The 27,191-nt window shown below is 52.2% G+C and overlaps 1 protein-coding gene across 1 annotated transcript in view; it reads right to left on the bottom strand.

Moving 5' to 3' along the window:
• jag1b (jagged canonical Notch ligand 1b) overlaps window positions 1–24,895 on the bottom strand; it is a 32,026-nt gene extending 7,131 nt beyond the window's left edge. Inside the window, exons 1-20 of the mRNA XM_030378604.1 lie at window positions 24,541–24,895; window positions 23,938–24,243; window positions 17,283–17,328; window positions 14,156–14,413; window positions 13,720–13,780; window positions 11,340–11,470; window positions 10,774–10,893; window positions 9,005–9,118; window positions 8,792–8,905; window positions 8,582–8,695; window positions 7,578–7,624; window positions 6,450–6,623; window positions 5,397–5,547; window positions 4,338–4,502; window positions 3,544–3,657; window positions 3,016–3,129; window positions 2,581–2,694; window positions 1,855–1,971; window positions 1,168–1,195; window positions 437–522 (exon numbers count right to left, since the gene is read on the bottom strand). Of these exons, the coding sequence (XP_030234464.1) occupies window positions 437–522; window positions 1,168–1,195; window positions 1,855–1,971; window positions 2,581–2,694; window positions 3,016–3,129; window positions 3,544–3,657; window positions 4,338–4,502; window positions 5,397–5,547; window positions 6,450–6,623; window positions 7,578–7,624; window positions 8,582–8,695; window positions 8,792–8,905; window positions 9,005–9,118; window positions 10,774–10,893; window positions 11,340–11,470; window positions 13,720–13,780; window positions 14,156–14,413; window positions 17,283–17,328; window positions 23,938–24,243; window positions 24,541–24,600 (2,434 nt within the window). The 5' untranslated portion in view covers window positions 24,601–24,895. The remainder of the gene's footprint in view (window positions 1–436; window positions 523–1,167; window positions 1,196–1,854; window positions 1,972–2,580; window positions 2,695–3,015; window positions 3,130–3,543; window positions 3,658–4,337; window positions 4,503–5,396; window positions 5,548–6,449; window positions 6,624–7,577; window positions 7,625–8,581; window positions 8,696–8,791; window positions 8,906–9,004; window positions 9,119–10,773; window positions 10,894–11,339; window positions 11,471–13,719; window positions 13,781–14,155; window positions 14,414–17,282; window positions 17,329–23,937; window positions 24,244–24,540) is intronic.
• Between the last annotated feature and the right edge of the window lie 2,296 nt (window positions 24,896–27,191).

The raw sequence follows: 27,191 nt of genomic DNA, 5'->3' as shown, positions 1-27,191 counted from the left end.
CGGCTGATTAGCCGACGGCCCTGTAAGCCCCTCCCCACCTCCCCTCCTCCCTCTCCACCCCAACCACCACCGCTACCCCACAGACCAGGGAAATTAGCCGGCGAGACAGGTCCAGGCTAGAGGGTGCTGGGGCGGTCAGCCCGTCAACCCGGGGCCCTGTCCGAGGTTAGGGCTGCGCCGTTGGAACAGCAATGGGACTTATGCACGCCAAATAGCGAGCCTGCGATTACTCAGGTTTATTCAAGTCAGGCACGTATTAAAGATAAACATTTATAATAAAAAAAATGTAATACAAAAATTGTTTTTTTATTTTGATGTGTAGTTTGCGTACACATGGTTTTTATACAACTTCGACCGTTCGACCAACTACAGCAGAGGCCCGACCCACATCTCGATCCCCGTTAACACGTCAACAGAGAACGGCGGTAGTACTCACTGATGCGGCAGTCCGGTCCTGCGAAGCCCGGGGCGCACTCGCAGCGATACCAGTTGTCTCCGTCCACACAGGTGCCGCTGTTGTAGCTGCAGAGGAGAAGGTAAAAAAACACAACACAGGCGGGTGCGGTTAGAGGGAAGGCGGAAGAAAACAGGAGCGGGTTCACGACTGAGGCGCCCTGTCCCCTAGGGCACTGGGATGCCACACTGGTCGGCGTGCCCCGAACGCTATACGCAATGCATATTTCGGAGCTTACTCATCGGGTAATTGGGGCCAATCAGACGCTGTGTGTGTGTGTGTTGTTGTGAAGCGTTTTCCGTTTGATTTTTTGACAGGTTTTAAATGGCTGTGGGCGTGGCCTCAGCAGAGGGCCTTGGCGGCGCCACAATGGGGAGCTGGGTGATTGCAGTTCAGGAATGACAGTGGGGGGGGCGTTGGTCCCCTGCCCCCCAGCAGATAGGCGGACAGATAACCGTGGATGTAGTTCAAAGTCAGGGGGAGAGAGGACGGTATGTAGCGGAAGGAGAGGGAGAGGGAGAGAGAGTTATAATTAGATATGAAATGAAAGAAAGGGGAGGGGGAGTAAGTAGGAGGGATAATTCGACATGTAATGGAAGGGAGAAAGAAGAGAACGAGATAATGAGATATCTGAGTGAAGTCAGAGGGTGAGGGAGTGAGAGCGAGCGAGAGAGCGAGCAGGTGAAAGGGAGGCGGGCGGTGCGTCCACTTACCATGGGTGGGGACTGCAGTCGTTGGTATCTGAGGGAGGCAGACAAAAGGGAGAGAAAGCAAAAGTCAGTTTGTGTTTGAGCACGGTTTAACTCTTTCATAACACTCGTCGGAGCGACGGGAGGCACGTGACAAGGCGGGCAGGGATTGGCTGAGCCGACTCGGCAGATTGTGCGCAGGAACCCCTCCCCCCCCCCCCCCCCGAAGCTTATCAGTCAATCAATCAATCCATCAATCAATCCGAGTCTCGCCTCCGACGCCGAGACTCTACCTCCATCAGTCATGTGTGTGTATGTGTTTTTGTATACATGTGCATGTATGTGTGTGTGTGTATATATATATTTGTGTATATGTATGTGTGTGAGCCTGGAGAAAAATATAAATGGAGCAAGGCTGTAAAACATGCCTTCATGACACTGTTTGGACAGGAATGCCAGAGGGGTGTGTGTGTGTGTGTGTTAGGGGAGGGACAGGGAGAGAGGGAGGGAGAGGGGGGTGTTTGCAGAAACATCTGCCTCCACTTTTCTTTATGTTTTCGGAATCCCTCCCTTTATGCTTCTTCTCATGGCCATAAATAGCACACCGCCAGAGACAAGGGGGAAACCGGGGGAGACAGACAGACAGACACCCTCGGAATCCCACAATGAGATTCCGGGACTCCCGAGGGAGTGTGTGGGGGGGTAACTCACTCTGGGTGCAGGTGGGGCCCTCCCAGCCCTCCTTGCAGACGCAGGTGAAGGTGTCTCCGCTGACCACGCAGGTGCCCCCGTACTCACAGGGGTTGGGCAGGCAGCTGGAGTTCTTGGCTGAGGGGGGGGGGAGAGGGAGGGAGGGAGAGAAGTGTTTAAATCGAGGTCTGTCTACCACTCGGGCCAAGTGGATTATCTGAGCATCGGCGTTCCTAATGATTTATAGCGGTCTTAAGAAGGGCTTGCAGCCTTTTTTTTTATCTGCCCTTTAAGGGCAATTAGCATTCCTTAAGTGAGGGAAAGTATGATGAGGAAAACGAAGCGAGAGGGCCGTTTATCATACAGGCTGTCAAAACATGTGCAGACGCAGGGGGAGAGGGCGATAAAGAGGCTGGAGGTGTTGACTGAGATTAACATCGGTGTGTACCTTAGGAGATCTGCAAGATTCAGGGCATAAAACGAGTCCGCCCAACCTCATACAGAGACCCCCCACGCACACACCCACCCAACCATTAACAAAAAAGGTCTCCTCCTGCAACTCAACTTCCTCTCCAGCCCATTCCGTGTAAACACGCATACCCACAACAACACAACCTCCGCCAGTCAGTCTATACATTCTGCGTGTAGACAACCAGGAATTGAGTGGCCATGATGGTGGTGGCGGTAGGTAATGACGAGTGTGACAGCGGTGGTGGTGGTGGGAGCGTGCACCCTCCAGGACCTCACCTATGTTACAGGTGGCTCCCTCCCAGCCCGGGGAACACTTGCACTGGAAGGCGTCTCCCTCGTCATGGCACGTGCCCCCGTTGTTACAGGTCGCCTCGTCACACTGGCTCTCCCCTGGAGGAGGAGGAGGAGGAGGAGGAGGAGGAGGAGGAGGAGGAGGGAACACAAACACAAGTCAGTCGTTAGGGGGCGGCTTCAGACGATGTGTCTGCGTGCTATCGTGTGTGTGTGTGCGTGTGTGTTAATCTGCCGTCAGCACGGCCAAGACTGGCGGGCTGATTATACACATGGAGCCCTCACGCACATACCGGGAGCCTGTAGGAACAGACAGCCAGGCACAGGGTGTGGCGCACTTGTTGTGTTATGCGTGTGCAGGGATGAAATGGACAAGTGGGTGGGTGGGGGGGGAGAGAACAGAGAGAGTGGTGCTCTTACGGGAGTGACAGGTCTTCCCCTTCCAGCCGTTCTTGCACTCGCAGAAGAAGTCGGTGACCAGGTCTCGACAGGTCCCTCCGTTGTGACAGGGGCTGGTGCTGCAGTCGTCGATGTCTGCGGGGAGGAAAGGCGCGTTGGGTTAGGTTCCCTGAGCTCCACGTCTCTGAACACCGTTATCAAGAGTCAAGTTTGGGTTCGATCGTAATGACGACTACTTTTGCTTCACTGGAGGGAGCCGAGTGTCGGTTGTGTTGCCGCATGTGCACATGTGCGTCGAGACGGTTTGTGTGTCAAGATAAAGATGTGTGGGCGAAGATGGTTGTGTGTGTGTTGTGTGTCAGCGACAGTGTGTGTATGCCTCAGAGACAGTATGTGTGTGTGTGTGTCAGCGACCGTTTGTGTACGTCAACGGATTTGTGAGTTTGCGCCAGTGACCGACTGTGTACATCATTGACAGAGTGTGTGTAATGTGTATGTGGCGTTCGCCTGCGCGTGCGTCTGCGTTTGTGTGTGTAGGTGATCACTTACTGATTTCACAGTGCTCTCCCTCCCAGCCGTCGCCACAGATGCACTGGTACACGCTGACTTTGTCGATGCAGGTGCCGCCATTGCGACACGGGTTGCTCTCACAGTCGTTAATGTCTGGGGAGCACACGTGACACAGCTTCCCGTCAGCCTTCTTCCTCGAGTTAGCCCTTAGCTTGACTGAGATAGCCCTTAGTTTGAGTTAGCCTTTAGCTTGACTTTAGAAAGGCCTGTGCTAGATGAGGTAGCCTTTAACTGAGTTAGCTTGTTACACGAGTTAGCTCTTTATTCAGTGGTTAGCTCCTTTTCAAATCCAAATTAGATTTGATTTGTTTCCGAAGAGAAGGAGAAAAAAAAAAGCTGAAAAAAAAGTGTTCATTTGACAAAGTGACAGGAAGAAATGCGAATTTTCCTCCTGGCATATCCAGGGACTTACCCACTCCCTTAGTGGTGTCATTCGGCCGATTTATTCACTCAAACCCCTACATTCCCATTTAGCCAAACTCGGGTTACACCCTTATAAAAAAAAAAAAAAAAATCAGCCCCCTTTGCCGGACGCCACTGATGGAATGGAAACACCCAAAATGTTGTGTGTTTGAGTGATTTGTATGCAAGTGTGTATATGTGTGTATATGCTCTTCCGCATACGCATGTGTGTGTGTGTGTGTATGTATGTATATGAACATGTGTGTGTGCATAGGCACGCATGTGTGTATACGTGCATGCATGTGCGTGCCATGCGTGCATATATGCGTGTGTGTGTGTGTAATTATGCGCATGTGTGTACGCGTGCTTACTCTCATGACAGTATGTGCCTCTGAAGCCTTCCTGGCACTCGCAGCTGAACTGGCCCCCGGCCTGGCTCCGGCAGCGGCCTCTGGGCCCGCACACGTTGGACGAGATGTAACGCTCCCCACCCGGCGTGCTGTTGGACGCCACGGCAACCGTGCAGCTATCGATCACTGGGGGGGGGAGTTAGTACAGAAAGCAGAACCGTCAACATGGGTGGAGGTGGTGGGGGTATAGAGGAAAACATCCGTGCCAGAGAGGAGGGAAGGGAAAAATAAAAGTGTAGTGGTTTGTTTGTTTCTGCTGTTCTGATTGGATCGTTCCGGCGCTCCGAGCAAGGCGATGGAAAAGCGATGACGAGCTGGCGGCGATAAGCTGAAATCGGTTCTGCTTTCAGAACCGATTCAATGGGATCTAACCCCCCCCCCTCCTCCCTTCCTCCTCCCTGCTTCCCTGAGTGTCTGGAGCACTTAGGAGTCGGGGTTGCATTTGGTCCCCCCCAACACCCCCCTTTCCACCCTGTAATCATGTAATTCCTGCCAAGAGCAGAGAGAAATCACACAGTATCTGGAATCAGGCTGCCACACACACACACACACACACACACACACACACACACACACACACACACACACACACACACACACACACACACACACACACACACACACACACACACACACACACACACACACACACACACAGTAAAAGGGGGGTTACCCACCAAGTCATTACTCTGAACACAGTGTGATCAGCCTAGTGCCAGATATTCTGAGAAGTAAAAGGAGGGGGGGACTGGCTGGAAAAGCTCTCTTGGGGGGAGGGGGGGGGGGGCTTTTAAGGAAACCACACACACACACACACACACACACAACAGCCCTTATTTTGTTTTATACTACTACTATTAGTAGCTCCAGTACGAGAAAGCAAAGGCTCACGTTGTAGCCTCGTCTTACTCAGCGTTTTTTTCCCTCTAGGAGGGGCTGGGATCCCCCCGGTGGTCCTGAGGAGCAGGGGGAGAGGGGGGGGGCGACGGGGAGAGGAGGCGACGGGGAGAGGCTGGGTACCTTTGCAGGTGGTGGTGCGGCAGTGGTCTTTGAGGTGCGAGCAGTTCTTGCCCTCGTAGTCCTCGGGGCAGGCGCAGTAGTAGTCGTCGGCCAGGTTGAAGCAGGCCGCCCCGTTCTGACACGGGTTGGGCAGGCAGTAGTCCACGTCCAGCTGGGGGGGGGGGGGGGGGGGGGGGGGGGGGAAGAGAGGGGGAGAGGGGTGAGTCCAGGAGACGGACATGATCGATGAGCGAGGCCTCCCTTACGGCGGGCCGTGCCAGCAGAGGAGCACACGCATAAACACTTAGAGGGGAGACAGAGAGAGAGAGAGGGGGAGAGAGAGACCCAGAGGGGAGTCAGACAGAGAGAGAGAGAGAGAGAGAGGGGGAGAGAGAGACCCAGAGGGGAGTCAGACAGAGAGAGAGAGAGAGAGAGGGGGAGAGAGAGACCCAGAGGGGAATCAGACAGAGAGAGAGAGAGAGAGAGGGGAGACAGGGACAGAGGAAAATAGAGAGATGGTGAGCGACAGAGACAGCGACTCACAGAGAGAGAGAGAGAGAGACACAGAGCGAGAGCGAGAGCGAGAGACACACAGACAGAGAGAGAGACACAGACAGACACAGACAGAGAGAGAGAGACACAGACAGAGAGAGAGAGACTCAGACAGACTGCGAGAGACAGAGATGGGGTGGAGGGAGACGAGGGGGAGACGAGGGAGGGCGTGTAGGAGGTGAGGCAGACATAAGAGCCGTCCTCTGAGTCTGGGCTTTCAGTGTAGGAATGTACCCCGCGTGCGCCAAGAGCAGCCTCCAAACAAAGCCCCCATTTGCTCTCTTCTTTGTAAGTCAGGACGGTGGAACAACGACCATTTAAGAGGGTGGGGAACAGTGAAAACTATTTTCTTTTTTTTTACAACAAACCCAGAAGAGACAGAGTGACTATTACTGGCGGCATCGCGGGGCCAGTGACGCTGCAGAGCTACAGCTGGGAGCCAGGCGTTTGGCCCCTAACGCTCAGGGGCCCGCTATATCCCTGTTTGTTTGTTTGTTTGCGTGTGGTCCTTCTCTCGCTCACCTGGCAGAGGTTTCCGGAGAACCCGGCGAGGCAGAGGCACTTGAAGCCGTCCACCTCGTTCTGACACTGGCCGCCGTTGAGGCAGGGCGCGCTCACACACTCGTCCACGTCCTGCTCGCAGTGGTCCCCCGTGAAGCCCTGAGCGCACGCACAGCGGTACGCGTTCACCAGGTCCTGGGGGGGGGGGGGGGGAGAGAGAGAGAGGAGGGTCAGCACGGTGCGGCCAGACTCTGGTTGGTTAGGTCTGAGCGGTTAATATTAAACTGGGGAGAAAATTCAGAAAAAGTAGGAGTGTGGGAATGTGTGAGTGGAGTGGGGTGTGTGGCAAAGAGTGAGAGGGAAAGAGTGAGTGCATGTAAGAGAGAGAGAGAAAGAGAGAGAGAGGGAGAGAGAGGGAGAGAGAGACAGAGGGACAGTGACGGGCGGCGTCGGTCGGGTGGCAGATAGAGACGGAGCAAAGGAGTTGTTGTTTCTCTTTCCTCCCGGCATTATCACAGCTCCGCAATTATTTCGACACATTTTCCTGGCAGCGGCTCAACACAATAATGTTTATGGTAATCCTAGCCGGTGCGGTCAGAGAACTCTGCTGTCCCTCCCTCGGAAACCCCTGTGAACCCGTTCCCCCCGTCAAGACTGCCATTTCCAGGGAGGAATTCCACAACAATTGCGCTGCGTCGGTGGGTCGAGCACGGAGAGAGGAGGGGTGGATATGAGAGAGAGAGAGAGAGAGAGAGAGAGAGAGAGAGAGAGAGAGAGAGAGAGAGAGAGAGAGAGAGAGAGAGAGAGAGAGAGAGAGAGAGAGAGAGAGAGAGAGAGAGAGAGAGAGAGAGAGAGAGAGAGAGAGAGAGAGAGAGAGAGAGAGAGAGAGAGAGAGAGAGAGAGAGAGAGAGAGAGAGAGAGAGAGAGAGAGAGAGAGAGAGAGAGAGAGAGAGAGAGAGAGAGAGAGAGCGCGAGAGAGGGGGGGGGGCTCGGGCGGCCACTTATTTAAACCGCTGCCCAGGCCAGAGGCCCCCGCTACGCATGAGGCATGGACCGGGCGGCTTGGGGGGGGGCGGGTACACAAACAAACAAACAAACAACACGGGGGCAGGAGTTGGCTGATGGCAGACGGGCTGAGGCGGGGCGTACCTTGCAGGTCCCCCCGTTCTGGCACTGGTCCTTGCAGTCGTTGATATCTAAGCAGGGGAGGGAAAACAAATGGCAGCGTGAGTGAATGAGCGCGCTATTTCAGCCAGACGGTCTGCAGTCTCCCGTGTTGTCCCCCACCTCCCCGCTGGAGGTGTGCCAGTGTGTGCGCGCGAGAGACACTGTTTCTGTATGTGCCTGTCTCTCTCTCTCTCTCTGTTTGTGCCCGTCTCTCTCTCTCTCTCTCTCTCTGTTTGTGCCCGTCTCTCTCTCTCTGTTTGTGCCCGTCTCTCTCTCTCTGTTTGTGCCCGTCTCTCTCTCTCTGTTTGTACGTGTCTGTGTGCGTGCGTGCGTGCGTGCGTGTCTGTGTGTGCCTGTGCCTGTGTGTGTTTGGCGTCTTCGAACCTTGAACATGCGCAAGCAAAACACTTGGCCTCACACGACATCACAGCACATGTGAAACCCTGCTTTGGGGCAAAACATTCCATTCGCGTTGCCAAGGGAAGCAAGCGATGAAGTCGTTTTTTTTCCCCCTTTTCTCTCGGGCCGGGGCTAATCACCGTAGCCGTGGCCACACACACGGGCGTAATAATGATGAGGTGGGATCGTTTACACACAAGAGAGGCAGAACTATGCTTTGAATTCGAAAATCACAGCCCAACAATTGCCCACGAAGAGCCAAAGAAAAGTACAGACAAAAAACAGACAGCGAGAGAGAGTGAGACAGGGACAGAGAGACAGAGAGAGAGAGACACAGAGCGAGAGAGAGACGCACAGAGACCGAGTGAGAGAGGGACAGAGAAAGAGAGAGACAGACACACAGAGAGAGAGAGAGAGAGAGAGAGAGAGAGAGACATAGAGAGAGACCAAGAGACGGACAGAGAGGCCGAGACAGAGAGAGATGGAAAGACGGAAGGAAAGAAAGAGGGAAAGAGTGACTACAGAGAAGTGGCAAATGCTGGACAGGTGTCTCGCCCCGCGGCTGCAGCTGACAGCTGTCAACTTACTTGTGTCACAGTTCTGGTCGGTCCAACCAGGCGTGCACTCGCAGAAGTATCCACCAATCAGGTTGCGGCAAGAGTTGGCATTGACACAGGGCTTGCTGTCGCACTCGTTGGCATCTGTTGGTTTGAAAAAAAAGAAAGGGCAGTGTTTATGCGGTGTGTGGCACGTGTGCGTTTCTATACATGCGAGCGAGGGTCCGCCGGGAGGCTCACCGATCAAGCAGGTCTTGCCCGTCCACTGCGTGGGACAGTGACACTTGTAGCCGTTGATGAGATCCTGGCAGGTTCCTCCGTGGCTACACGGGTTGGGACTGCATTCGTCGACATCTGCAGGGGGTGGGGGGACGACATACCATTGTGTTACAGTAGAAGGACCCCGCGACGGCGCCCATGTTTGTAGTCTTTTAGAGACTTGGGTCTTCTTACTGATGCTGCAGGAGGGGCCGGTCCAGCCGGGGCCACACTGGCACTCGTAGCCCTGGCTGGTCTCCGTGCAGCTGCCCCCGTTGGCGCAGGGGTTAGACAGGCAGGCGTGCTCCGCTGTGGGGAACGGGGGGGGGGGCAGAGCGGTCAGGAGGGCCCGCTGTCTACATACCCTCTCACGTCTTTCCTTCAGAGAACGCACCATTCCACACCGCTGTCTTTATACACTCTCACGCCTTCCTCTGAAGAACAACCTCTTCCACACTAGACGTGGTTGCCCTCTTATTCCCTCTCTCTCGAGGAACCCCTGGGATTGTCCCTCAGAACACAGCTTTGGAGGTAGAGACGGCCCACCACGAGGACCACTAACTTAGCCCCCTTAAACCACACACACACACACACACACACACCTCATTAACCGCACGAAGGACCACACCAGGAAATCATCTTTCATGCCGAGTTAACCCGACCGACCAGGCGTGCCCCCCCCCCCCCATCCTCCCCCCTCCTTTCCTCTCCCCAGCCATTCTTCGTGAGAGCGCGGCCGGTGGGATAGAAAGGGAGTTGGGGGGGGGTATGGGGGGGGGGCAAACCAAGGTGAGAGAGAGGGAGGGAGGGAGGGAGAGGAAGTAGGGGCTGATGTGCAGTCTTCCCGCCCTTTTCACGAGTCAGGGATGAGCGACTCCTAAACCAGCGCGCGGCAAACCGATGAATGATTCACCGGGACGATAAACCCGGCCGGTGAACGGTGACCAGGAGGAACCGGACTCGGAATGTCCCGGGCGGGCGAGCGTGGGGGAGGAGGGAGGGGGGGATGGGGGATGGGTGCAGGGTTGTGGGGGTGGGGTCTGAGGGGGGCCGGCCCTCCATATCCTCCTGGTTTGCTGACGGGCCTCCCGTTGCAAAAGGGCAGAGTTTCCTGACATCCCTGCAGTTAAGCTGTCAGCGCCCCGCAAGGCTCCCATTTAATGAGAGGTGGTGCCACCCCCCCCCCCCCCCCCTCACCAACCCACCACCCACACCCCTAACCCTGGCCCATCATCTCCATGGTGAAGGGCTGTGGAGCAGCTGAGAGCCGGCAGCTCATCACGCAACCACGCCCGTCTGCACCTCCATGAGAGGAGCCCGGAGAGAGAGAGAGAGAGCGAGAGAGAGAGAGCGAGCAAGAGAGAGAGCGAGAGAGAGAGCAAGAGAGAGAGCAAGAGAGAGAGCAAGAGAGCGAGCAAGAGAGCGAGCAAGAGAGCGAGCAAGAGAGCGAGCAAGAGAGCGAGCAAGAGAGCGAGCAAGAGAGAAGGAGAGAAAGAGGGAAAGAGAGAAAGAGGGAAAGAGAGAGAGCGGGGAAGCAGGAGAGAGTGAGTGAGAGAACAAGCGAGAGAGAGAGAGAGCGAGTGCGAGAGAGGCTCATCAAGCCAGAGGATGCCCTGCCCTCTGGGGTATCCAGACGCACACTCAAACAGATTAGGGGCCAAGTTACCACCTCCTCTGATTACAAACTCACGGCGACCTCTGACCTCCGAACCCCCCCTCCCCGCCCTATCCCCTCCCCCCTCTGTCGGCTCATCGAGCGCCGAGTCCTGCCTGTCATCGGGGTGGGGGGGGGGGGAGGGTGTTCTTTTTCTACCTCCTCCTCCTCCCCACAGATTCCCCTCACCGCACATATTTCACTCTGGGGCAGGAGCCGCACTCTGTGGAGGCCCCTGAACATGTAAACTGTGTGCTTTAACAGAGCCCATAAAGACGTCAGCGGTGCGGCGAGAGCGTCCGGGACCTACCTCGCTCACAGTTGGCCCCGGAGTAGCCCTCGGCGCAGGTACACTGGTACTTGTCGGGCCCCGTGTTGATGCAGGTGCCGGCGTTCAGGCAGGGCAGGTGGGTGCCGCAGAAGTTCAGGTCTGGTGGGGGGGGGGGGGGAAGCGGAGGGTTTAGTAGAGGGTCGGAGCGGACCCCTTCGTCTCACTGGATGTCAGGCTGCAGATTGATTGGCTGTCTTGTCGTTAAACACGTTAAACAGCCGCAAACGACTTAAAATATCATTATTTTGAATTGTTCGATATAGGTTGCGTTACCACTTTACCAATTTATACCGTTTGCCATGTTTGTTCCATTTGTCCTTACTTTAGCATTTACTTCCATTTTTGTTTTCCCTAGCACTACTTCTGTAACACAGGAATTTCAACTCCGGGAGATTCATTTAGGTGTATCTATCAATGTATAGGTTCAGGTCATGCTCCTAAAATGGCTACAGGTAGACTGACCACCCCTCACAGATAAGAAAGCTACGTTTGAACATTGAACGTTTACATTGGCAGTCTGAATGTCAATCCACTTGGTTTCGAACCTTTGTCGCAGAGATGGCCGCCCCAGTTGGTGCCGCAGAGGCACTGCCACGGCTCAACGCAGGTCCCGTGCACGCAGCCCGGGTGAGGGATGCACTTGTCACAGTACTGGCCCTGCCAGCCGTAGAGACACCTGCACACAGAGGAGCCCGCATTCACATCAATAAACTAATAACAGCCTGGTGACCTCATGACATTTATGGGCCTTATATTTTCTCACACACGCACACGCAAACACACACCACTTAAAAGTTGTATAAATATAGTCGAGAGTTATCTGGAAAGTGATGCATGTTTATGCAATGATTTGGTGATAAGACAAACACATTAACACATAATAGATTGGAAGCCGTACAGAAGGAAAAACAAGTTCTCTTCTCACTCTCCTTCCTTCCTTCCTTCCTTGCTAGCAAACTAGTGGCGTTGAACGACCGCGAATGATCCTGAGTAACTCGTTTTTTGTCTGTTTTTTGGGTTTTAAACAATGCACAGGATTAACACCAAACGGGCAAACAATATCGAGTGTTTTCAGGAAACAGAAGGACACCAAATTTGGTTCCAGAGGGCTCTTTGGGCTAACATTAGCACGCCGCCAGACGCTCTGTTGGTCGGTCACAGCTTCGAGCCTGTGGCTTGGCAATCACAGCCGGGGGGGTGGGAGTCTTCGCCCCGTCCTCGGAGCCGGGAGTGGGGACCCTGTACCGCGGCGGAGGTGGAGGAGGAGGAGGAGGTCCCCCCCCCTGGGGCCTGGGGGCCTGGTTCCCACGGGTCGGGATGAGTCCCGGGAGTAGTGAGGTAGGTGGTGGGGGGGGGAGACAGTCTGACCACAGCAGTCCTCCCGCTCCGTAATTAAGCTGATAAACGCAGTGCGCCGCCGGCTGCCTCCGTAATTAGCCGGACAGTGAGGGGCCATTCGCTGCGTTGTAAGGAGGGGCAACAACGAGAGGGGGCCCGTTGGCGATATGATGTTGATGTTCCCCCCGGAGCCTAGCGACAGGAAATGCGGCTGACCTTCTGGGGGGCGGAGGGGAGGGGGGGGGGCAAACAGACAAGCAGTAAAAATAAACGCGGTGGTAAAGAAGGCCTTGCTCTGTGATTAAAGCTATATTGATGCTAATGGCGTGCCAGGCCTTTCCCAGTGGAACTTGCATAGGATTTCTCCGCCCCCCCCCCCACCAACAGCAACCGTCACTTGAGTCATTGCACAAGCACCTCATCGCAGGAAACACTGAGGTCATCGCCATTTAAAGATTGGAGATATCAAAAAAGAAACGACATGTATGTGCGGTGCCGTTTCTAGCGAGAGCGTGCGTGCATTCTTCTGTGATGCAACGAGTGTCAAGTCAGCTTATGCAAAACGCGGGGCGTCACTAAACAATAAACAGAAACCGTTCCATTACAGGTCGCTGTGACCCGGTGGGATGAGCAATGAGAGGACAGTTTAGCCTGCGGGCGAACGGGAGCCCAGGTATAACCGCATTGGGTAATGGCACATTGCATCGCTCTGCCAGCAAGCACAGGCGCTAGCACACACTGGATGAGAACACCTCCACGGCTGGCCGCGCTCCAGCTCGACATGCATTGACAGAGGGCTGGGAAAGAGGGACACACCTGTGTGCACCACCCCAGGAATGTCCCGGCCCTTCCAGACGTCGCAACCTACGGGCGTTGGGAAAACGCACAAGGGCCGCTAGAGAACAGAGCAAACCTCGGCACCCTATGTGCTCCATATGGGGCCAAACGACACCTGGGGCCGCTGATGTCTGGCCCCCCCCCCCCCCGGTACGGAGGGGAGCAGCCCTGCAGGATGAGGATATGACCGCGCTCTCTCCGTTTGGAAGCTGGGCACACAATGGCCCCCACTGATATGCATCAGTGCATGACTTTCCCCCCTGGCTGTGTTCATACACACGGCGTTAGGGAAACCATTAGCTACACAAACAGAGCACTTTGACAGGATCTCAAGAGTCCCACATGATCGCACCGATAATGCCGGCATCATTAGAGAGGGGAGAAGGGCCCGCCCTTAACCTCTTCCTGCTCGTTCCGAGCTCCTACTCTTTTGTTTTTGACTTTCTGTACCCGGCATTCCTTTAACCAGCCAGGATAGTGGAAACCGTTCGCCAAACAGCCGGGCCAACATCATCTGTTGAGCCCTGGTCTCCGACGGCTGGGACGGCACCACAGACATGCGGTGTCGGGCCGCAGACGGCCTCTCTCTTTCCAGTGTGTGTGTGTGTGTGTGTGTGTGTGTGTGTGTGTGTGTGTGTGTGTGTGTGTGTGTGTGTGTGTGTGTGTGTGTGTGTGTGTGTGTGTGTGTGTGTGTGTGTGTGTGTGTGTGTGTGTGTGTGTGTGTGTTACATGGGGATGGTGAGTACTTACTTGCAACCACCTGGCTCGCTGCAGAAACCGTGCTCGGTGCTGCACCCTTGTCGGCAAATGGCTGAAGGGGAAGAGAGGGGGAAAACTCTTTTTTTTTTACTGGGCTGGCAACTGGTTCACTAGTTCATGGCCATTTTAGAACATTTCTCGTTGATTGTGTTCAGAGAATTGTAATTCCCTCCACGGCTGATTACAGATTATTTTCCAATGGTATCCAGACCTGGGATAAACTCTGCCACATTGAACAGAACATGCTCACACAGGTCCATCCAACGGTAACGTACGGCGTAGCGATCAGAAAATAAACAGCTTTTCACAGAGACGACAATAACGACATCAACTCCCCTCTAGACATCCCCTCACGATGACGTCCCAGTTAGAGCTTGTCCAGTACCCATAATGCTCGCTGCTAGAGAGGGGGTGGGGGGGGGCTTACGTGTGTCGCAATCTGCCCCGGACCAGCCCTCCAGGCAGGTCTTGTTGCCGTTGGAGTCGCACGTGTAGTGGCCGAAGAAGTCGTTCCGGGGCCGGCAGAACTTGTTGCAGCCGAAGCCATAGTAGTGTTCGTCGCAGCTGACCCGGATCTGGTACTCGAACTGGGCCACGTGCCCGTTGTGCGTCAGCTTCTGCCAGATGGGCGAGGGGTTGATCATGCCGGAGTGCGAGGACATCTCGATCACCTGTCCCTCGACACCTGGGAGGACAGCGGGGCGAAGACACGGTCAACACATGGCTTTGTGTACGCTTGTGGTTAACGACCGTTCTTATACAAACTTCAACAGAGCCCTTAATGTACAGACAGCGATAAATGGTCGTTTCTCTTTCTTCCGACAAATGTAGCATGTCGCTTTGGATAAAAGCTTCTGCTAAATGCCCTAAATGTCAATTTTATCTATAAAGGAAGGGAAAGCAAATGCCGTCTGATGTCATGGTTTCCACGTGCTTTGTTGTGATGGCCACCCGAACCGTGACGTCAGGGGACACGACCGAAAACTAACAACTAAACACACACGGAACCGGAGTAGCAGAAGAGTTCTTGGAGGCTGTGTAATTAATGAGCGACGAGAGGAGAGCAACCCAGCGAAATGAAAAGCCTCGACTGTAACGAACACCGCTAACTACTTTTTTCTCACGCTCCGTCTCCCCGCCCGGGCTCTGTGTGTCAACGCTTTACTGCCGGAGGATATGGCTGCCCTCTCTCTGCTGAGAGCGAGGACAGAACCGCACTGACCATAAATTACAGCTTAAGGACAGAGGGATGCCACAGCCACTGCTGGGATGCCTGCTAGCGCACCATCAGCAATTTCCTTCTCTCCCTCTTCCCCTCGCTTACATTCGTAAGTGTAACAGGCCTCAGTCAAAACACTCCCGACCGAGTCACGTTTGGTTTCTCTTAGAGCCTCTTTTTCCCACCGAGACGTATGACTCCGTATCTGTCTGCCTCGCGGCAGCGGCGGAGCCAAAGACACTGCCGACGCATTTTATTCCCACAACTATGCGATTCCACAAACAAAGAGGGCCTTTTCTTGTCGCTGCCACGGCAAACAGACGGGGGTCATGGGCCCGGGAAGGCGGGGTGGTGGGGGGGGCAAGGGCCGGAGCCGAAGGGGGGGGGGGGGGGGGACTCTCATGAGCTCCACACACACAAAGCAAATAAGACAAGCAAACACACGGGAGGCCAGGCGCCAACCCCTAAACGACCGCTAACCGTACTGTACACAGCGGACACGAGTGGCGACCCCCATCCCCCCCCCGTTCACTGCGCGCACACACCCCGAGAGTCAAACGTATAGCACCCGGCCCACCGTATATACCGTACTTTAGATCAAAATCGGCGATCGGGAGACAATGAAATACGTAAAAAGTGGTCAGGCCAATGACTTCGCTCGGCCGAGGTCATGGGAGAGGGGGGGGGCGGGGGGTGGATTCTGTGAATCACTCCTCTGTGAAGTATAGGTCAACACCGAAGCCTGGACACAGATGCGGGGAGGAGGGTATTTACTCCCTTTGGATGATGTCCATGTTTGAGTGTGTGTGACTGTGTGTATGACTGTGTGTGTGTAGGAGGCAAGGATGGGGGTGCATGCTGAATTCACAGTGCACGGTAACATTTCACAATGAGCTGGAATCCAGCGCTCAGATGTGTGGCATTTCTCTACCGGCCGGAGGCGCGCGGTCTGGACTGGCACGTCTTCACTACCTGATGCCGGGCTCGGAGCCACGCGCAATTCAGACAGGCCCGTTTTCTAACAGCCAAGCAAAACACACAACCCTGTTGCACAACCTATTTCGGGTTAGATATTTTCCCCCTTTGTTTGGTCTGAAAAAAATGGGGCTTGAAGACCGTGTGGAAATTATTTGTGGACGCGAGCCAGATATATGTTGAAATTGAGTCGACGTTTCTGCTTAGAATTGAATATTTTAGGATTTAAGACGGCACTGCCGTTATACGTGTTGTACAACTATACTCGCAAAACAAAGCCTTTCCTTCGGTCCAACTTTCTTATGTTTGTCTTTTTATCTTTCGGGGAGTTTCTCGTCAACGGGTTGAGGATAGAGGAGGTGAGCCTCACGCTTAGCACGGCCTAGCTCAGGGGGCTTAGCCGGGGCCGAGTGTGTACATTCAGGGGGGCTTTTCACACCGCCGCCCTAATAGCTCTCTAGGGAGCGGCAAATACAGCAGAAAAGACTCAAGCCCCGCTGACCTCAGACGGACCTGCATAAACAAGCCGGCCTTAGGGCGGCGAAGGTACGAGCCTCCACTTAGCTGCAATCCCCAGGCCGTCGCTAATCTAACCGCCAACCAGTGGGAGCCCGGACCCATAAATCCGGGAGCGTCCAAACGTAACAGTGTGCAGACGAAACCCTCAACCGCCAAGCAACCTTTTAGCGGCTCTCTGACATAATGAACCGTATTTGGGAAGAAAAACAACCCCGGGCTTCTTCCACCACAGCCCCCTGAGAAACCCTGCACCGGGGTCGCCCTGGCAACACACGAGCATCGCATACGTTCGACGCCGACCGCAAGTATGCGGTTGGAAAGGGAAGCGAACCTATCGGGGCTAAGAGGTCCCGGCCTTCACGGGGTCGACTGGGGCGGCTGTGTGGACTAAAGGTTCTGCCGTTGCGACGCGAAGACTGTGTTGGTTCCTTGGCTGCACCGGCAGGCCCCCAGCTGCCACAAGTCCTCCTTCTAAAGAACACGTTTCCATAGGGGTCAGGGGGCCCCCCCACCCAAACGGAACCGGCCCTACATCGGCCCCGTCTGGAGCCTCTTCCTCTTTCCTGCCACTTCCCCGCCCTCATCCCCTCCGCTAAAAGGGAAGGTGTCAACACCTCCTCCTAAAAACACACGCCCGCTCCACCGGCACGCCGCAACCAGGACGGGGGGGGGGGGGGGGGGGGGGGGTGGGGGGGGTGGGGGGAGAAGTATAAACTTCCTGTTCTGAACATTAGCGGTCTGAAAGGAGAAGGTTCCGTGGACGGCGGTCACCTGCTTCCACATTGTCGTTATGAACACAGAGGGGGACAATGGAGAAAAACAGCAGTGTGCGGATACTCACCGGCGGTTTCGAAGTCCCAGGCCTCCACTATCAACGTGTAGGACCTCTAAGAAAGACAGAGACACGGTGTCAGACATAGCAGCACACAAAGCAACACAGAGCAGGACTGTAGGCCACACTTTTGGTGGAAATGGAACATTTTCAGAACAATGATACTTAGGAAAGCTTATGATCTGGAGAATAACAAAGAATTTATAAATCACGATAATCTAAACACAGAAGGACCTGACAATTGAGCGTACAGGAATGAACGTTGAATGTACGTTATTTCAGACTTTGTCATACAAGTTATGCAATACGAGTTCAAACAGCATGTCTTAAACCTAGTTACGAACTCTGTTTTAGGATGCGTCAATGTAAAACAGACCACAAGCGCCTTGTTTCATATAGTTGGCACTCAGAAGACCTTTTAATAACATGAATTCATGGCTCCTCATAGCTTCTATCATTTAAAGTTAAATCAACACACTAACCAAATTAAAATCGAATTTTACTCACAGTTTACTCACCAGTACTTATAATGGATAACTTATAACGGCATTGATCAGATTTGTCCAGAGACGCAAAACGCTGTTGATATTACAACATGGGTCTAATGAAAGGTTACTGGTCAGCTCTGGCCAGTGACGCACTAAAGGGTCAAGCTCATCTCAAATGACACAGAAAACCGGCAAGGATCACTGGCAGGTCAACACATTATATTTCAAAGAACAAAAAATAAAAATTCAAATAATTAGTCTCCTTGGAGAGGCTAACCTGCCATATCCTCATAACACACTGAAGCATGTGTCTAGCTCAAATCAGGTTGGTTATATTTAACATAGACTTTTTGATTTGATGGGTCACTGTTGGTATTTGATGTCCAAACATGCTCTGCATAAAGCAGCCTAAAACCATACCGTTAAAAGACACCAAACAGAAACTTGTTTCATAGGCTGACCCGAGAGCAGGGACAAAGAGGACAGAGAGGGAGAGAGAGAGAGAGAGAGAGAGAGAGGAGGGGAGAGAGAGACCGTGAAGAAGGAGAGAAAGGGAATGAAACAAGCTGAAGGGGGAGGCTTATAGGCTACAAGAGAGAAGGGGGGAAAAAAAGAAAGAAGAAAAGAGATGCTCGACCTAGGAGTTGCCTTCTCAAAGGGTGGAGGAGGTGGAGGTGGAGGGGGAGGAGGGGAGCTCTCTGGAGGGGCCGGTCTTGATTTCAGCGCTCCTGAAATGCTTTGTCTGATTCAGGGTCAGTGGCGCTCACACCAATATCCGCTTACCCCTCCACACTGCCCGGTGCCACAGCCATGCGGGAACGGAGCGCACTCTTTTGAGTGCGTCTCTCTGTGGTTTTGAATGAGAGCAGGGAGGGGAGATACACAGACACAGAGAGAGACAGAGAGAGACAGAGACAGAGACAGAGACAGAGACAGAGACAGAGAGAGACACAGGGAGTGAGACGGGGAAACAGAGAGACCTGGTGTAAGGAAGAGAGAAGGAGACCAAGAGGGGGAGAGAGAGGAGAGAGTGAGGGGAGAGGGACAAGAGAGTGAGGGTGAAACACAGAGAGAGGGAGAAAGAGAGCGAGGCTGCGAGAGAGCGAGGGAGGGAGAGGGAGGGAGCATGGTTGTGAGAATGTGTGATCCACTTACAGTGCTTCATCCACTAGAAGCACCTACTTGTTACAGTCACACACACGCTGGCCACCAGCGCCACGCCACACAGGCATGTTACAAATGCCGCGTGCCCTTTCTGTGCACGGACCTCAGGAGAACGACAACACACAGCAGCCGCCCCCCCCCCCCCCCCCCCCCCCTGGTCCGGGGCTAAAAACAAAAGTCCACCTTCAACCTATGGAAAACATAACGACACCGGCCCGACAACCGCTTATCTCATAGCGGCCTGGCCTCGCCAGTCCTTTGGATCCGACCCCCCCCCCCCCCCACGCCCGACCCAGTCCTCGCGTCTGATCTCGTGCCAGCGCTCCAACCCCCCCTGCCCCAAACCCCCAAACAAAAGGCGCTCTTGTCTTGAAACGCTGGGGCACATCCACAATAAAAGCCCCCGTGACATATTATGAAGCAGAAATCAAATAAACAACAGAGTGTGTGTATGTGTGTGTGTGTGGGGGGGGGGGGGGGGGGGGGAGTGGCAGGAAGTGTTTTCAGCGTCCAGCGGAACGCCGCGGTCCGCAACACATTTCAGTAAGTTTTTAGATTCGACAAGGTCCAAAAAAACAACAACAACAACCGGTTTCTGCTACACAACATGAATCATGGAATCAATCCGATTGTTTGTTTTTTCTCTCCCAACTGCCACTTTTACCTGGCCCATTGTGGACCTGCACATCATATCGGCCCACACAGAGACACAAAGAAGTCAACTGTGGGCTAAACTGCCATTACAGCCAGATGGCAAATACCATTTACTTTGAAACACACATGTCACAATCAGTCAGTCCATTCATCCATACAGAAGCATTATGGTTTGATTCATTACATATTTTTCGGTCTAGTCATGATTTAACCCCAAACTGGTATTTGTGTTTGCCTTCGGCAGGTGGTAATTTCAGTTCCTGAAAAGGGAATTATGCCATTTTTCTGTCTAACCCAATACTTAAAATGTGTTACTTTTTGAACTAATTCATAGCTAATGCTTATTAATAGGTACTCCTCCTACCCGAGTAGGACATATAACCGTCTTTTTGCAAAGACTTCTCTGATGTTAACTTGCACTTAAAACCAGCATAGACCAAAACAGTGTGTACAGTTCAGCCTCACTGCCAAGAAGTTGAAAGCTAAATACTGACCCTCTGTAAACAAACTCAAACCTTGGCTCTAGAACGGGGCTTAGTCTGTTTCTCAGGACGGGATATTACCCCGATCTGGTTAACGTTATTAACCCTCATCTCGAGAAAGTAATAGGTTAAATTTGAAGACTAAAGGATAGGTTCTGTGGTGGCACCAAGCGATAGCCTGGCGAACGTGAAACAGAACCCGCCTAAGTGCCGCTCGGCCAACACTCCATAACTCCTCAGTGGTTATCAGTTTGGAATTGTGCACCACTGCCAGGTTCGCTTTTCCCAGGCTCCCAGCTGACTCACAAGTTCCCTTTGAACTACAGAGAGAGCACACACACACACACGCACGCACGCACACACGCACACGAGAATATAAGAAATAATTCAAGTTTGAGTTACACACTAGCCAAAGAACACTAGTACCTCTTAAAAAAAGAAAAAGAAAAAAAAAGGAATTTCCCTTTAACGTGAACAGAAAGAATGGGTGTTCTTCACTGCATGCTGTATGGATTAAATTCATGTGGCTTTTCGGTGTACCGGTGGTTCGATTCCAACGGAGTTACAAACCGTAACTATCCCCTTGGCCGACAGGCAACAGTAACAGCAGCGGCCCTAAATAAAGGCTTGGTCAAAGGGAGACTAGGGTTACACAGGCTGGGCAACGATAGGCCACGCGGGTATGTCAATAACGTAAAAGGATGTTGACCTACTGTATCAGTTGTCATGAGTCAATCAACTTGGACTGTATCAGCCATGGACCTGGCCACGACTCCACACTGTCAGGCAACACACCCTGTTGTCCATAAAAACACAGATTCCCTGTTGAAAGGAGGACTCTAATGATCACCCCGAGACAGCCTGTGTGCGGCACCCCCCAGACTGCAGGACACGTTTGTTTGCCAAGAGCTTTTCATCAAAAACCAAAAGTCGACTGAAGATAAAACCCTTCCAACATCCCAAACAGTTTTTTCTTCTTTTTTTTTTTTCTTCACGAAATTCCCCTCCCTGGGACCAGACAAACGGATTGAAAACAGATTTTCCTCCATCATGTTTCAAGCTTCTCGAAAAATAAAAAAAATAAACGCAAACCAAGAACATAAGATTAGGCTGTAACAAAAAACAAAAAGAAACATGGCCGCCACCACCACACATGTAATCAATTATTACATCTCATTCAAACTTCAAACCCTCTGCCTATATTGCCCTTACGAAGCCTTCGCGGCCCGGATAGATGTCAAACAGTGTCCAAGTACGCGTTACGCACCGATGAGTGATTTCGCTTAAATAATTTGCGCTAAACTCTCGGCGCAGACGTAAATAAAGCAAACAGAGAACACCGGCAAGGCCTGGGGGGGCTGAGCGGATCTCTGTTTCAACAACTCACCTGACCCCTGTTCTGAGACCGCTCTGAAGCAGTCATCAATCATTCTGATGCTGACAAATCCCAGGGCGAGAAAGACTGGCCAGCTTTGTGTTAGTTAAAAACAGCCCCTAATTTGACTGGCATGACAACAAAGGCGCCAGAGAATTAGATTCATTACGAAAGGAGTAGAAAAAACAGTGAAGAAAAACAACGACACCAATGGATTGCACATACCACCCCCCCCCCCCTACTGATAACCAGCTAAGACCGGTCCATTTCACTAGTGTGTGTGTTTGTGTGTGTGTGTGGGGGGGTGGGGGGGGGGCAATAGTGTTTAGAAGACGTGATCTGCTACCCTAACCCCAACCTCCCAGCCGGCGCTCTGCTGTCTGGCGGTCAGCAGACCTTTGTGTGGCCTCGTCTCGGGTGAGGGTCAACTCGCCGCGGTGGCCTCGGACCGAACTGTGGTAAGGATTTGTCTAAGGGCAACAAAAAAAAAACCTCCAACACATCACTGCTGAGTCCACCGGCACCGGCTTCCTGTTGCCTGACCTACGCCGGCTTTCAGTGTACATCAGCCTCCATTATGCCCTTTAATCCTCACTGTAGTCAGTGAGGGCACGGCCATTGTCCCGGGGCCGATAAGCCGCGCGGCGGGCCTGCTTCAGACTGGCCGGCTGGGCTCCACACTTTGCAATCCCCGATAAAAAGTGTGAAAAGAGGCTACGCTGAGTGAGGCCCAGTGGCCAGTGAATCCTGCGTACTAGTGCTTCTATAAATGAAGGGAAAAAAAAAAAAACAGCAAAAGTCTGAGGTATCTGTTCACGTTAAACACGCGAAGGCTGAACCATTTAGCGGGGACGCCTGGCTCTCTTGCCCTACCTGATCCGAGCACATGTGTGCGGCCTCATTAAGTGCAGCAGTTACTGTGGGTGGCGAGGTTAAAGCGATGAAATGCCTGGGGTCCAACAGAGCGTGACTTAAACAAAGCCCATGGTCTGGACAAGAGGCCAGCTTCATGCGGCTCTCAAGGGGAGAATGAAGGGGACCAGAACATATCCCCCCCCCCCCGGCCGGCCGCCCCTCTCTCTCTACTTTGTCAAACCTCAGTGAACCCGAGGTACCCGGCAACCTGATTGCCCCCGCACTGTCATCTGTCCGCAACAGCCAATCAGCGTCTTGGAAAACGGACAAAGAGTGATATCATACCTGCCGATTGTAATTGTGCACTGAAGGGAAGAACTGGGACCCGAAACACAATGAATATTCTTTGGGGGAGTTGGGGAGGTTAGCGAGGCCAACAACTACACAGAAACGCACAGACGTTTTCTGTCAGTTCAGACGGTTCAGTTGGTTCAGAAGAAGGGAGGAATCCAAGACAAATTCCGCCAATGGCACACGAGTTCACTTTGCATGGCTATTAGCAGAAGACCCGTGTGCCAGGGTGCTGTTCAGATGGCCAGGAGGAACTTTAATCTGGCACTGGTGTATGGGTTCTGATGCCATCCTAGTGTTGCCACAGCATGATGATAAACAGCAACCATTGTTTTGAATATGCAAGGCGCCCGAAAAGAACTAGTAAAAAAATCTGGGGAGGACGAAGGATCAAATTGCAGCAGTGCAGCAGTGGTGGACACACTGTTACACTGCTTTCTCAAATGAAAACAATCTGTACCCAAGCTGCAATCCAACCCACTGAAACACTGAAACATGGATGTGGGAATTAACGAATAAGAAACAATCATCATGTTCTGTTGTGGCAGTTCATATGCCTATGTCACAAAATCACAAAGGATCCCTTGAACCGAATCCGAATAACATCTAGAATGTAATACTAGCCGTTATACATACACGTGCCGACCAATAAACTGCGTCTCACACCCACAAAGAAGGTAAGGCCTAAAACAGCTTAGGGACCTAAACAATGGGGCCATGTTCCAGCCCATGTTCCACTCTTTCCAACTCGAGTTGGCCCTTTCAATGTGGCTCTGCGGGCCTCCTTATATTTCATCATTAATTGGTGACACTTGAAAACTGATCTCCAACGTGAGTAACGCTTCATGTAGCCCAATACTTTAGGGCAAAACTTTAACAGCCCTCCACACTCACACAACAACGGACTTTCCAAGGCACTGGCGTTAATTGCATAATTTCCAATTATCTGACGCGTCAAAAGGGAAATAGGCCAAGGTCTGAGGAGGAGGACAACATCAACAACAACAACACGCGCACCTGGTTAATTAGCCGGGATAATGAGGGGGCCACATGGGGTCTTATTCAAAGAACAATTCATGGAGGGTCGCCCATCGTGGGGCAGTGACAGGGAGAAAGATTAATCATTTGTTTTTACTAGGGGAGAGATGGGGGGGGGGGGCTGATTGACTGACTGACAGTAATTGCACACAATTGCTCCAAGTTGAAAACGTCGAGAACTAGTCAATCAAAGTGCGTCGCAGAGATGGAAAGGTTTTTTTTTTTTTTTTTCAACCACCTCCACCGATTGAACTTACCGGCCAGGCAAAACGGAACGGCAAATCTATCCTGGATCTTTCATTCCTGCCAGAGCTCTTGAAAGTAAATGTATTCCCTCCTAGGACGGGGGTAGATCCGGCTCCGAAACTACACGGTCCTCCGGGGAAGACTCGAGACTGGTATTCCTTCAAGCAGACTTTGAAAAAGGTTTCGCACTGGTCCGGGGTGCATTTCTGATCCGCGGTGCTCGGGGAGCCGTCGCAACACTGGCCGTTCAGCAGCTCCCCGTTCTGGTTATGCATCGATAACATTTGCAACTCGAATCGTCCGGATCCCTCTGACACCTGTTGGAAAGTGAATTCAATAAAAAAAAAAAATCATATATTTTTTTAAAACACCACACACCACTAAAGCGTCGCCATCGTGCCCGTGAACTACGCCACAAGAAGCGCGTCCGTGGTGCACTACGGTGAGCACGACGACTCCGTTGGACCCAAGTGGCCGACGAGGTTTTGCATTGAGAGCATGGGTCATAGTTAACATTAGCATAGCCCTGCAGAACACCACATACACCATGTAAAAGCAAAGACATCCATGAAGTTGCATGGAGTGAGCTCTCCCCCCTGGATCTAAGCACGTACCTTGGCCAGGAAGGAGAGTAAAAAGGCAGCAGCCACCACCGAGCAGCGTCTCAAAATCATGCCTCCGAACTGGTGCTGCCACTCGTACGAATTCAGTTGTCTGGCCGAAGCACGGCACTTATGTCTTCTCTGACTCAAACATGCACGGGTGGAAAAGCCCACACTTTGTTCAACCGAGCGCAGGTTGCCCGAGTCATAGATAAGCACTTCCTCGTATGTCCTCAGATTTACGAAGCGTTTTGTTTCTTCTTGTTATTATCCGACAAGCTTTCCAACTCTTAAGCGACGAGTCTACACAGTAGCCATGCGGCAGCCGAGCCCACAACTGACTGCTGGTCCGAAGTCGAAGTAGCTCCACAAGTTCATGAGGGCGTGGTCGAGAGTCGCCTGGTATCCATATTCATAAGGTGAGGAGGCGGAGACAGAACCCCCTCTAATATGTTCTCAGTACAATGCACTAGTCTGCAGCCCATGCACGGCTGCTATTGATCACATAAATTGGAATGAATAACATAGAGTCGTGGTCAACCTGACATCAGGGTGACCATCAACGCATACTTAAGCATTATCCTTAAAAAAAATGGTCATTAAAAATCTATAGCAGCATTTATTTGTTTTGGCATAGGGTGATGTCCTTGCCCAAAACCTGTTGAATAAATCAAATACCTGAATTTGAAAGAAAGGCATCATGACATAAGCATTATCACACGGAAAATCTTAATCCCAAGTCTAGATATGTCTCAACAGCAGGAGCCATTTCTGAATGCCGTGCGTCTATTTTAAGGTTGTTGTCTGTTATGCCAAGAATGGAGGAAAATAACTGTAAAACGATCCGAATTCAATGCAACAAAGGTGAACCTCTACTGGATCAGCAACTATGCAGACACGCGCACGCACACACACACACACACACACACACATACGCACACGCACACGCACGCACCGGGACACAGGCAGGCTCACTCACGCACGCACACCACCCAGACTTGTGCAGACATGTTGGGAGAGAGTATGGGAATCCTGGGAACCCCTGTTCCCGGGTAGTTAGTGATTTGTGTGGACCAATTACACAGGTCATTCACTTGATCACAGGGGAGGGAGCCGAATCTATTGTAGGGGCGGCTATTGTCAATGAGTAACCAAGCAATGTTTCACCTTACATTTTATAGCCATTTATGAGAGTCACGCTTGTTCGCAAACGTCACTCGATTTTTCTGCGACATCAGCAGAAATATGTGTTCATTTTTTTGTCTCATTTGTATTTAATCGCGTGCCTCTCTTACACGGTTTGTTTCAAAGTTCTTATCTTTTTGTCGTGTCGTGTTTTCAATGTAGATGTCATGCCACAACCTTCTTTGGAAATTGTGGCCCACGGTGGGTGACCATTCATCAGTTTGCTCTCTGGTCAACAGACCTGCTTAGTGTGTTTGGTGTCACACACAAGCAGAACAGGAATAGGGATCACAGGCCCTAGCATGTAATACACCATCATCAACATGCAGATGAGGCGCCGTTCCTGATTAAAGCTGGGGTGCAGAAGAATGGGCTCCACACACCTGCCCTTCTCATTCATCACCGGCCCGCAAGCTCAGGTTACAGCGCCTCGCTGCCGCGTTTCCTCCACTGCTGATGAGGGTTAATGTGAATGACATTGAAACCCAGGGGAGGAAACCTTTTTAGAAGTATGTATTCATGAGGGGACCGGAGTGAGGTTTGAAGTAGTTTTTACGTTGGGGAACGCGATGACAAACGATGTTGACCGGGATGTTGATCGCTGTGGGGAAGAAGGTGTTCACCTCGTTATCTTTTGTAGATAAGATCGTTGATCAGTGGTGCCTCAGTGTCACTGATTAGACTGTGCTCGTGGAGACAGAGAAAGACACACAGAGAAAGAGAGGGCTAATACATGCCTTTCCTGTTTGTTCGCCACAGTCGTGAGTTTTTAACCGTTCCCGACGATTAAAATGTTTGATAACGTAAATAGAAGAAAAGAGAAGTAGAAAGAAAATTACTTTTTTTTGTTCCCTTTATATATACTGTATATATGTATATATATATATATATATATATATATATATATGTGTGTGTAACTAAATATATTTACACATATTTACATATATATATACATAAAGTGTATGCATACTGTATAAATGTATATATATACTGTTTATATATATATATATCTTTGTCATGGAGAGCACTCTCCATGACGATAGTCGTCATGGAGCAGAACATAGAGGGGTCACTCCTCTGAGGCCAGGGTGCTAATCTCCTGCAGCCTTAATGTGATTATGGTAATGAACACACATATGACCCCGCGGCTCTGAGTGTGTGTGTGTGTGGGGGTACGTGTGTCTGTGTTTGTGTGTGTGTGTGTGTGTGTGTGTGTGTGTGTGTGTGTGTGTGTGTGTGTGTGTGTGTGTGTGTGTGTGTGTGTGTGTGTGTGTGTGTGGTGGAGTTGTGTATGTGTGTGTGTGTGTGTGTGTGGTGGAGGTACATTTGTGTGTGTGTGTGTGTGTGGGGGGGGGGTACGTGTGTATGGGGGTGGTCCTTATCCACATATCTACACACAGAGTGCACGATCACTGTGGCTCCAGCAGCAGCAGCCGCCGCCGCCGCCACCGCCGCCGCCGCCCTACACGTGCGTGTGT

This window comes from Gadus morhua, chromosome 15 (genome assembly GCF_902167405.1).
Source record: "Gadus morhua chromosome 15, gadMor3.0, whole genome shotgun sequence".
Classification (NCBI taxonomy): domain Eukaryota; kingdom Metazoa; phylum Chordata; class Actinopteri; order Gadiformes; family Gadidae; genus Gadus; species Gadus morhua.
The sequence above is the reverse complement of the archived record's forward strand: the minus strand, read 5'-3'. Positions and strand labels throughout refer to the sequence as shown.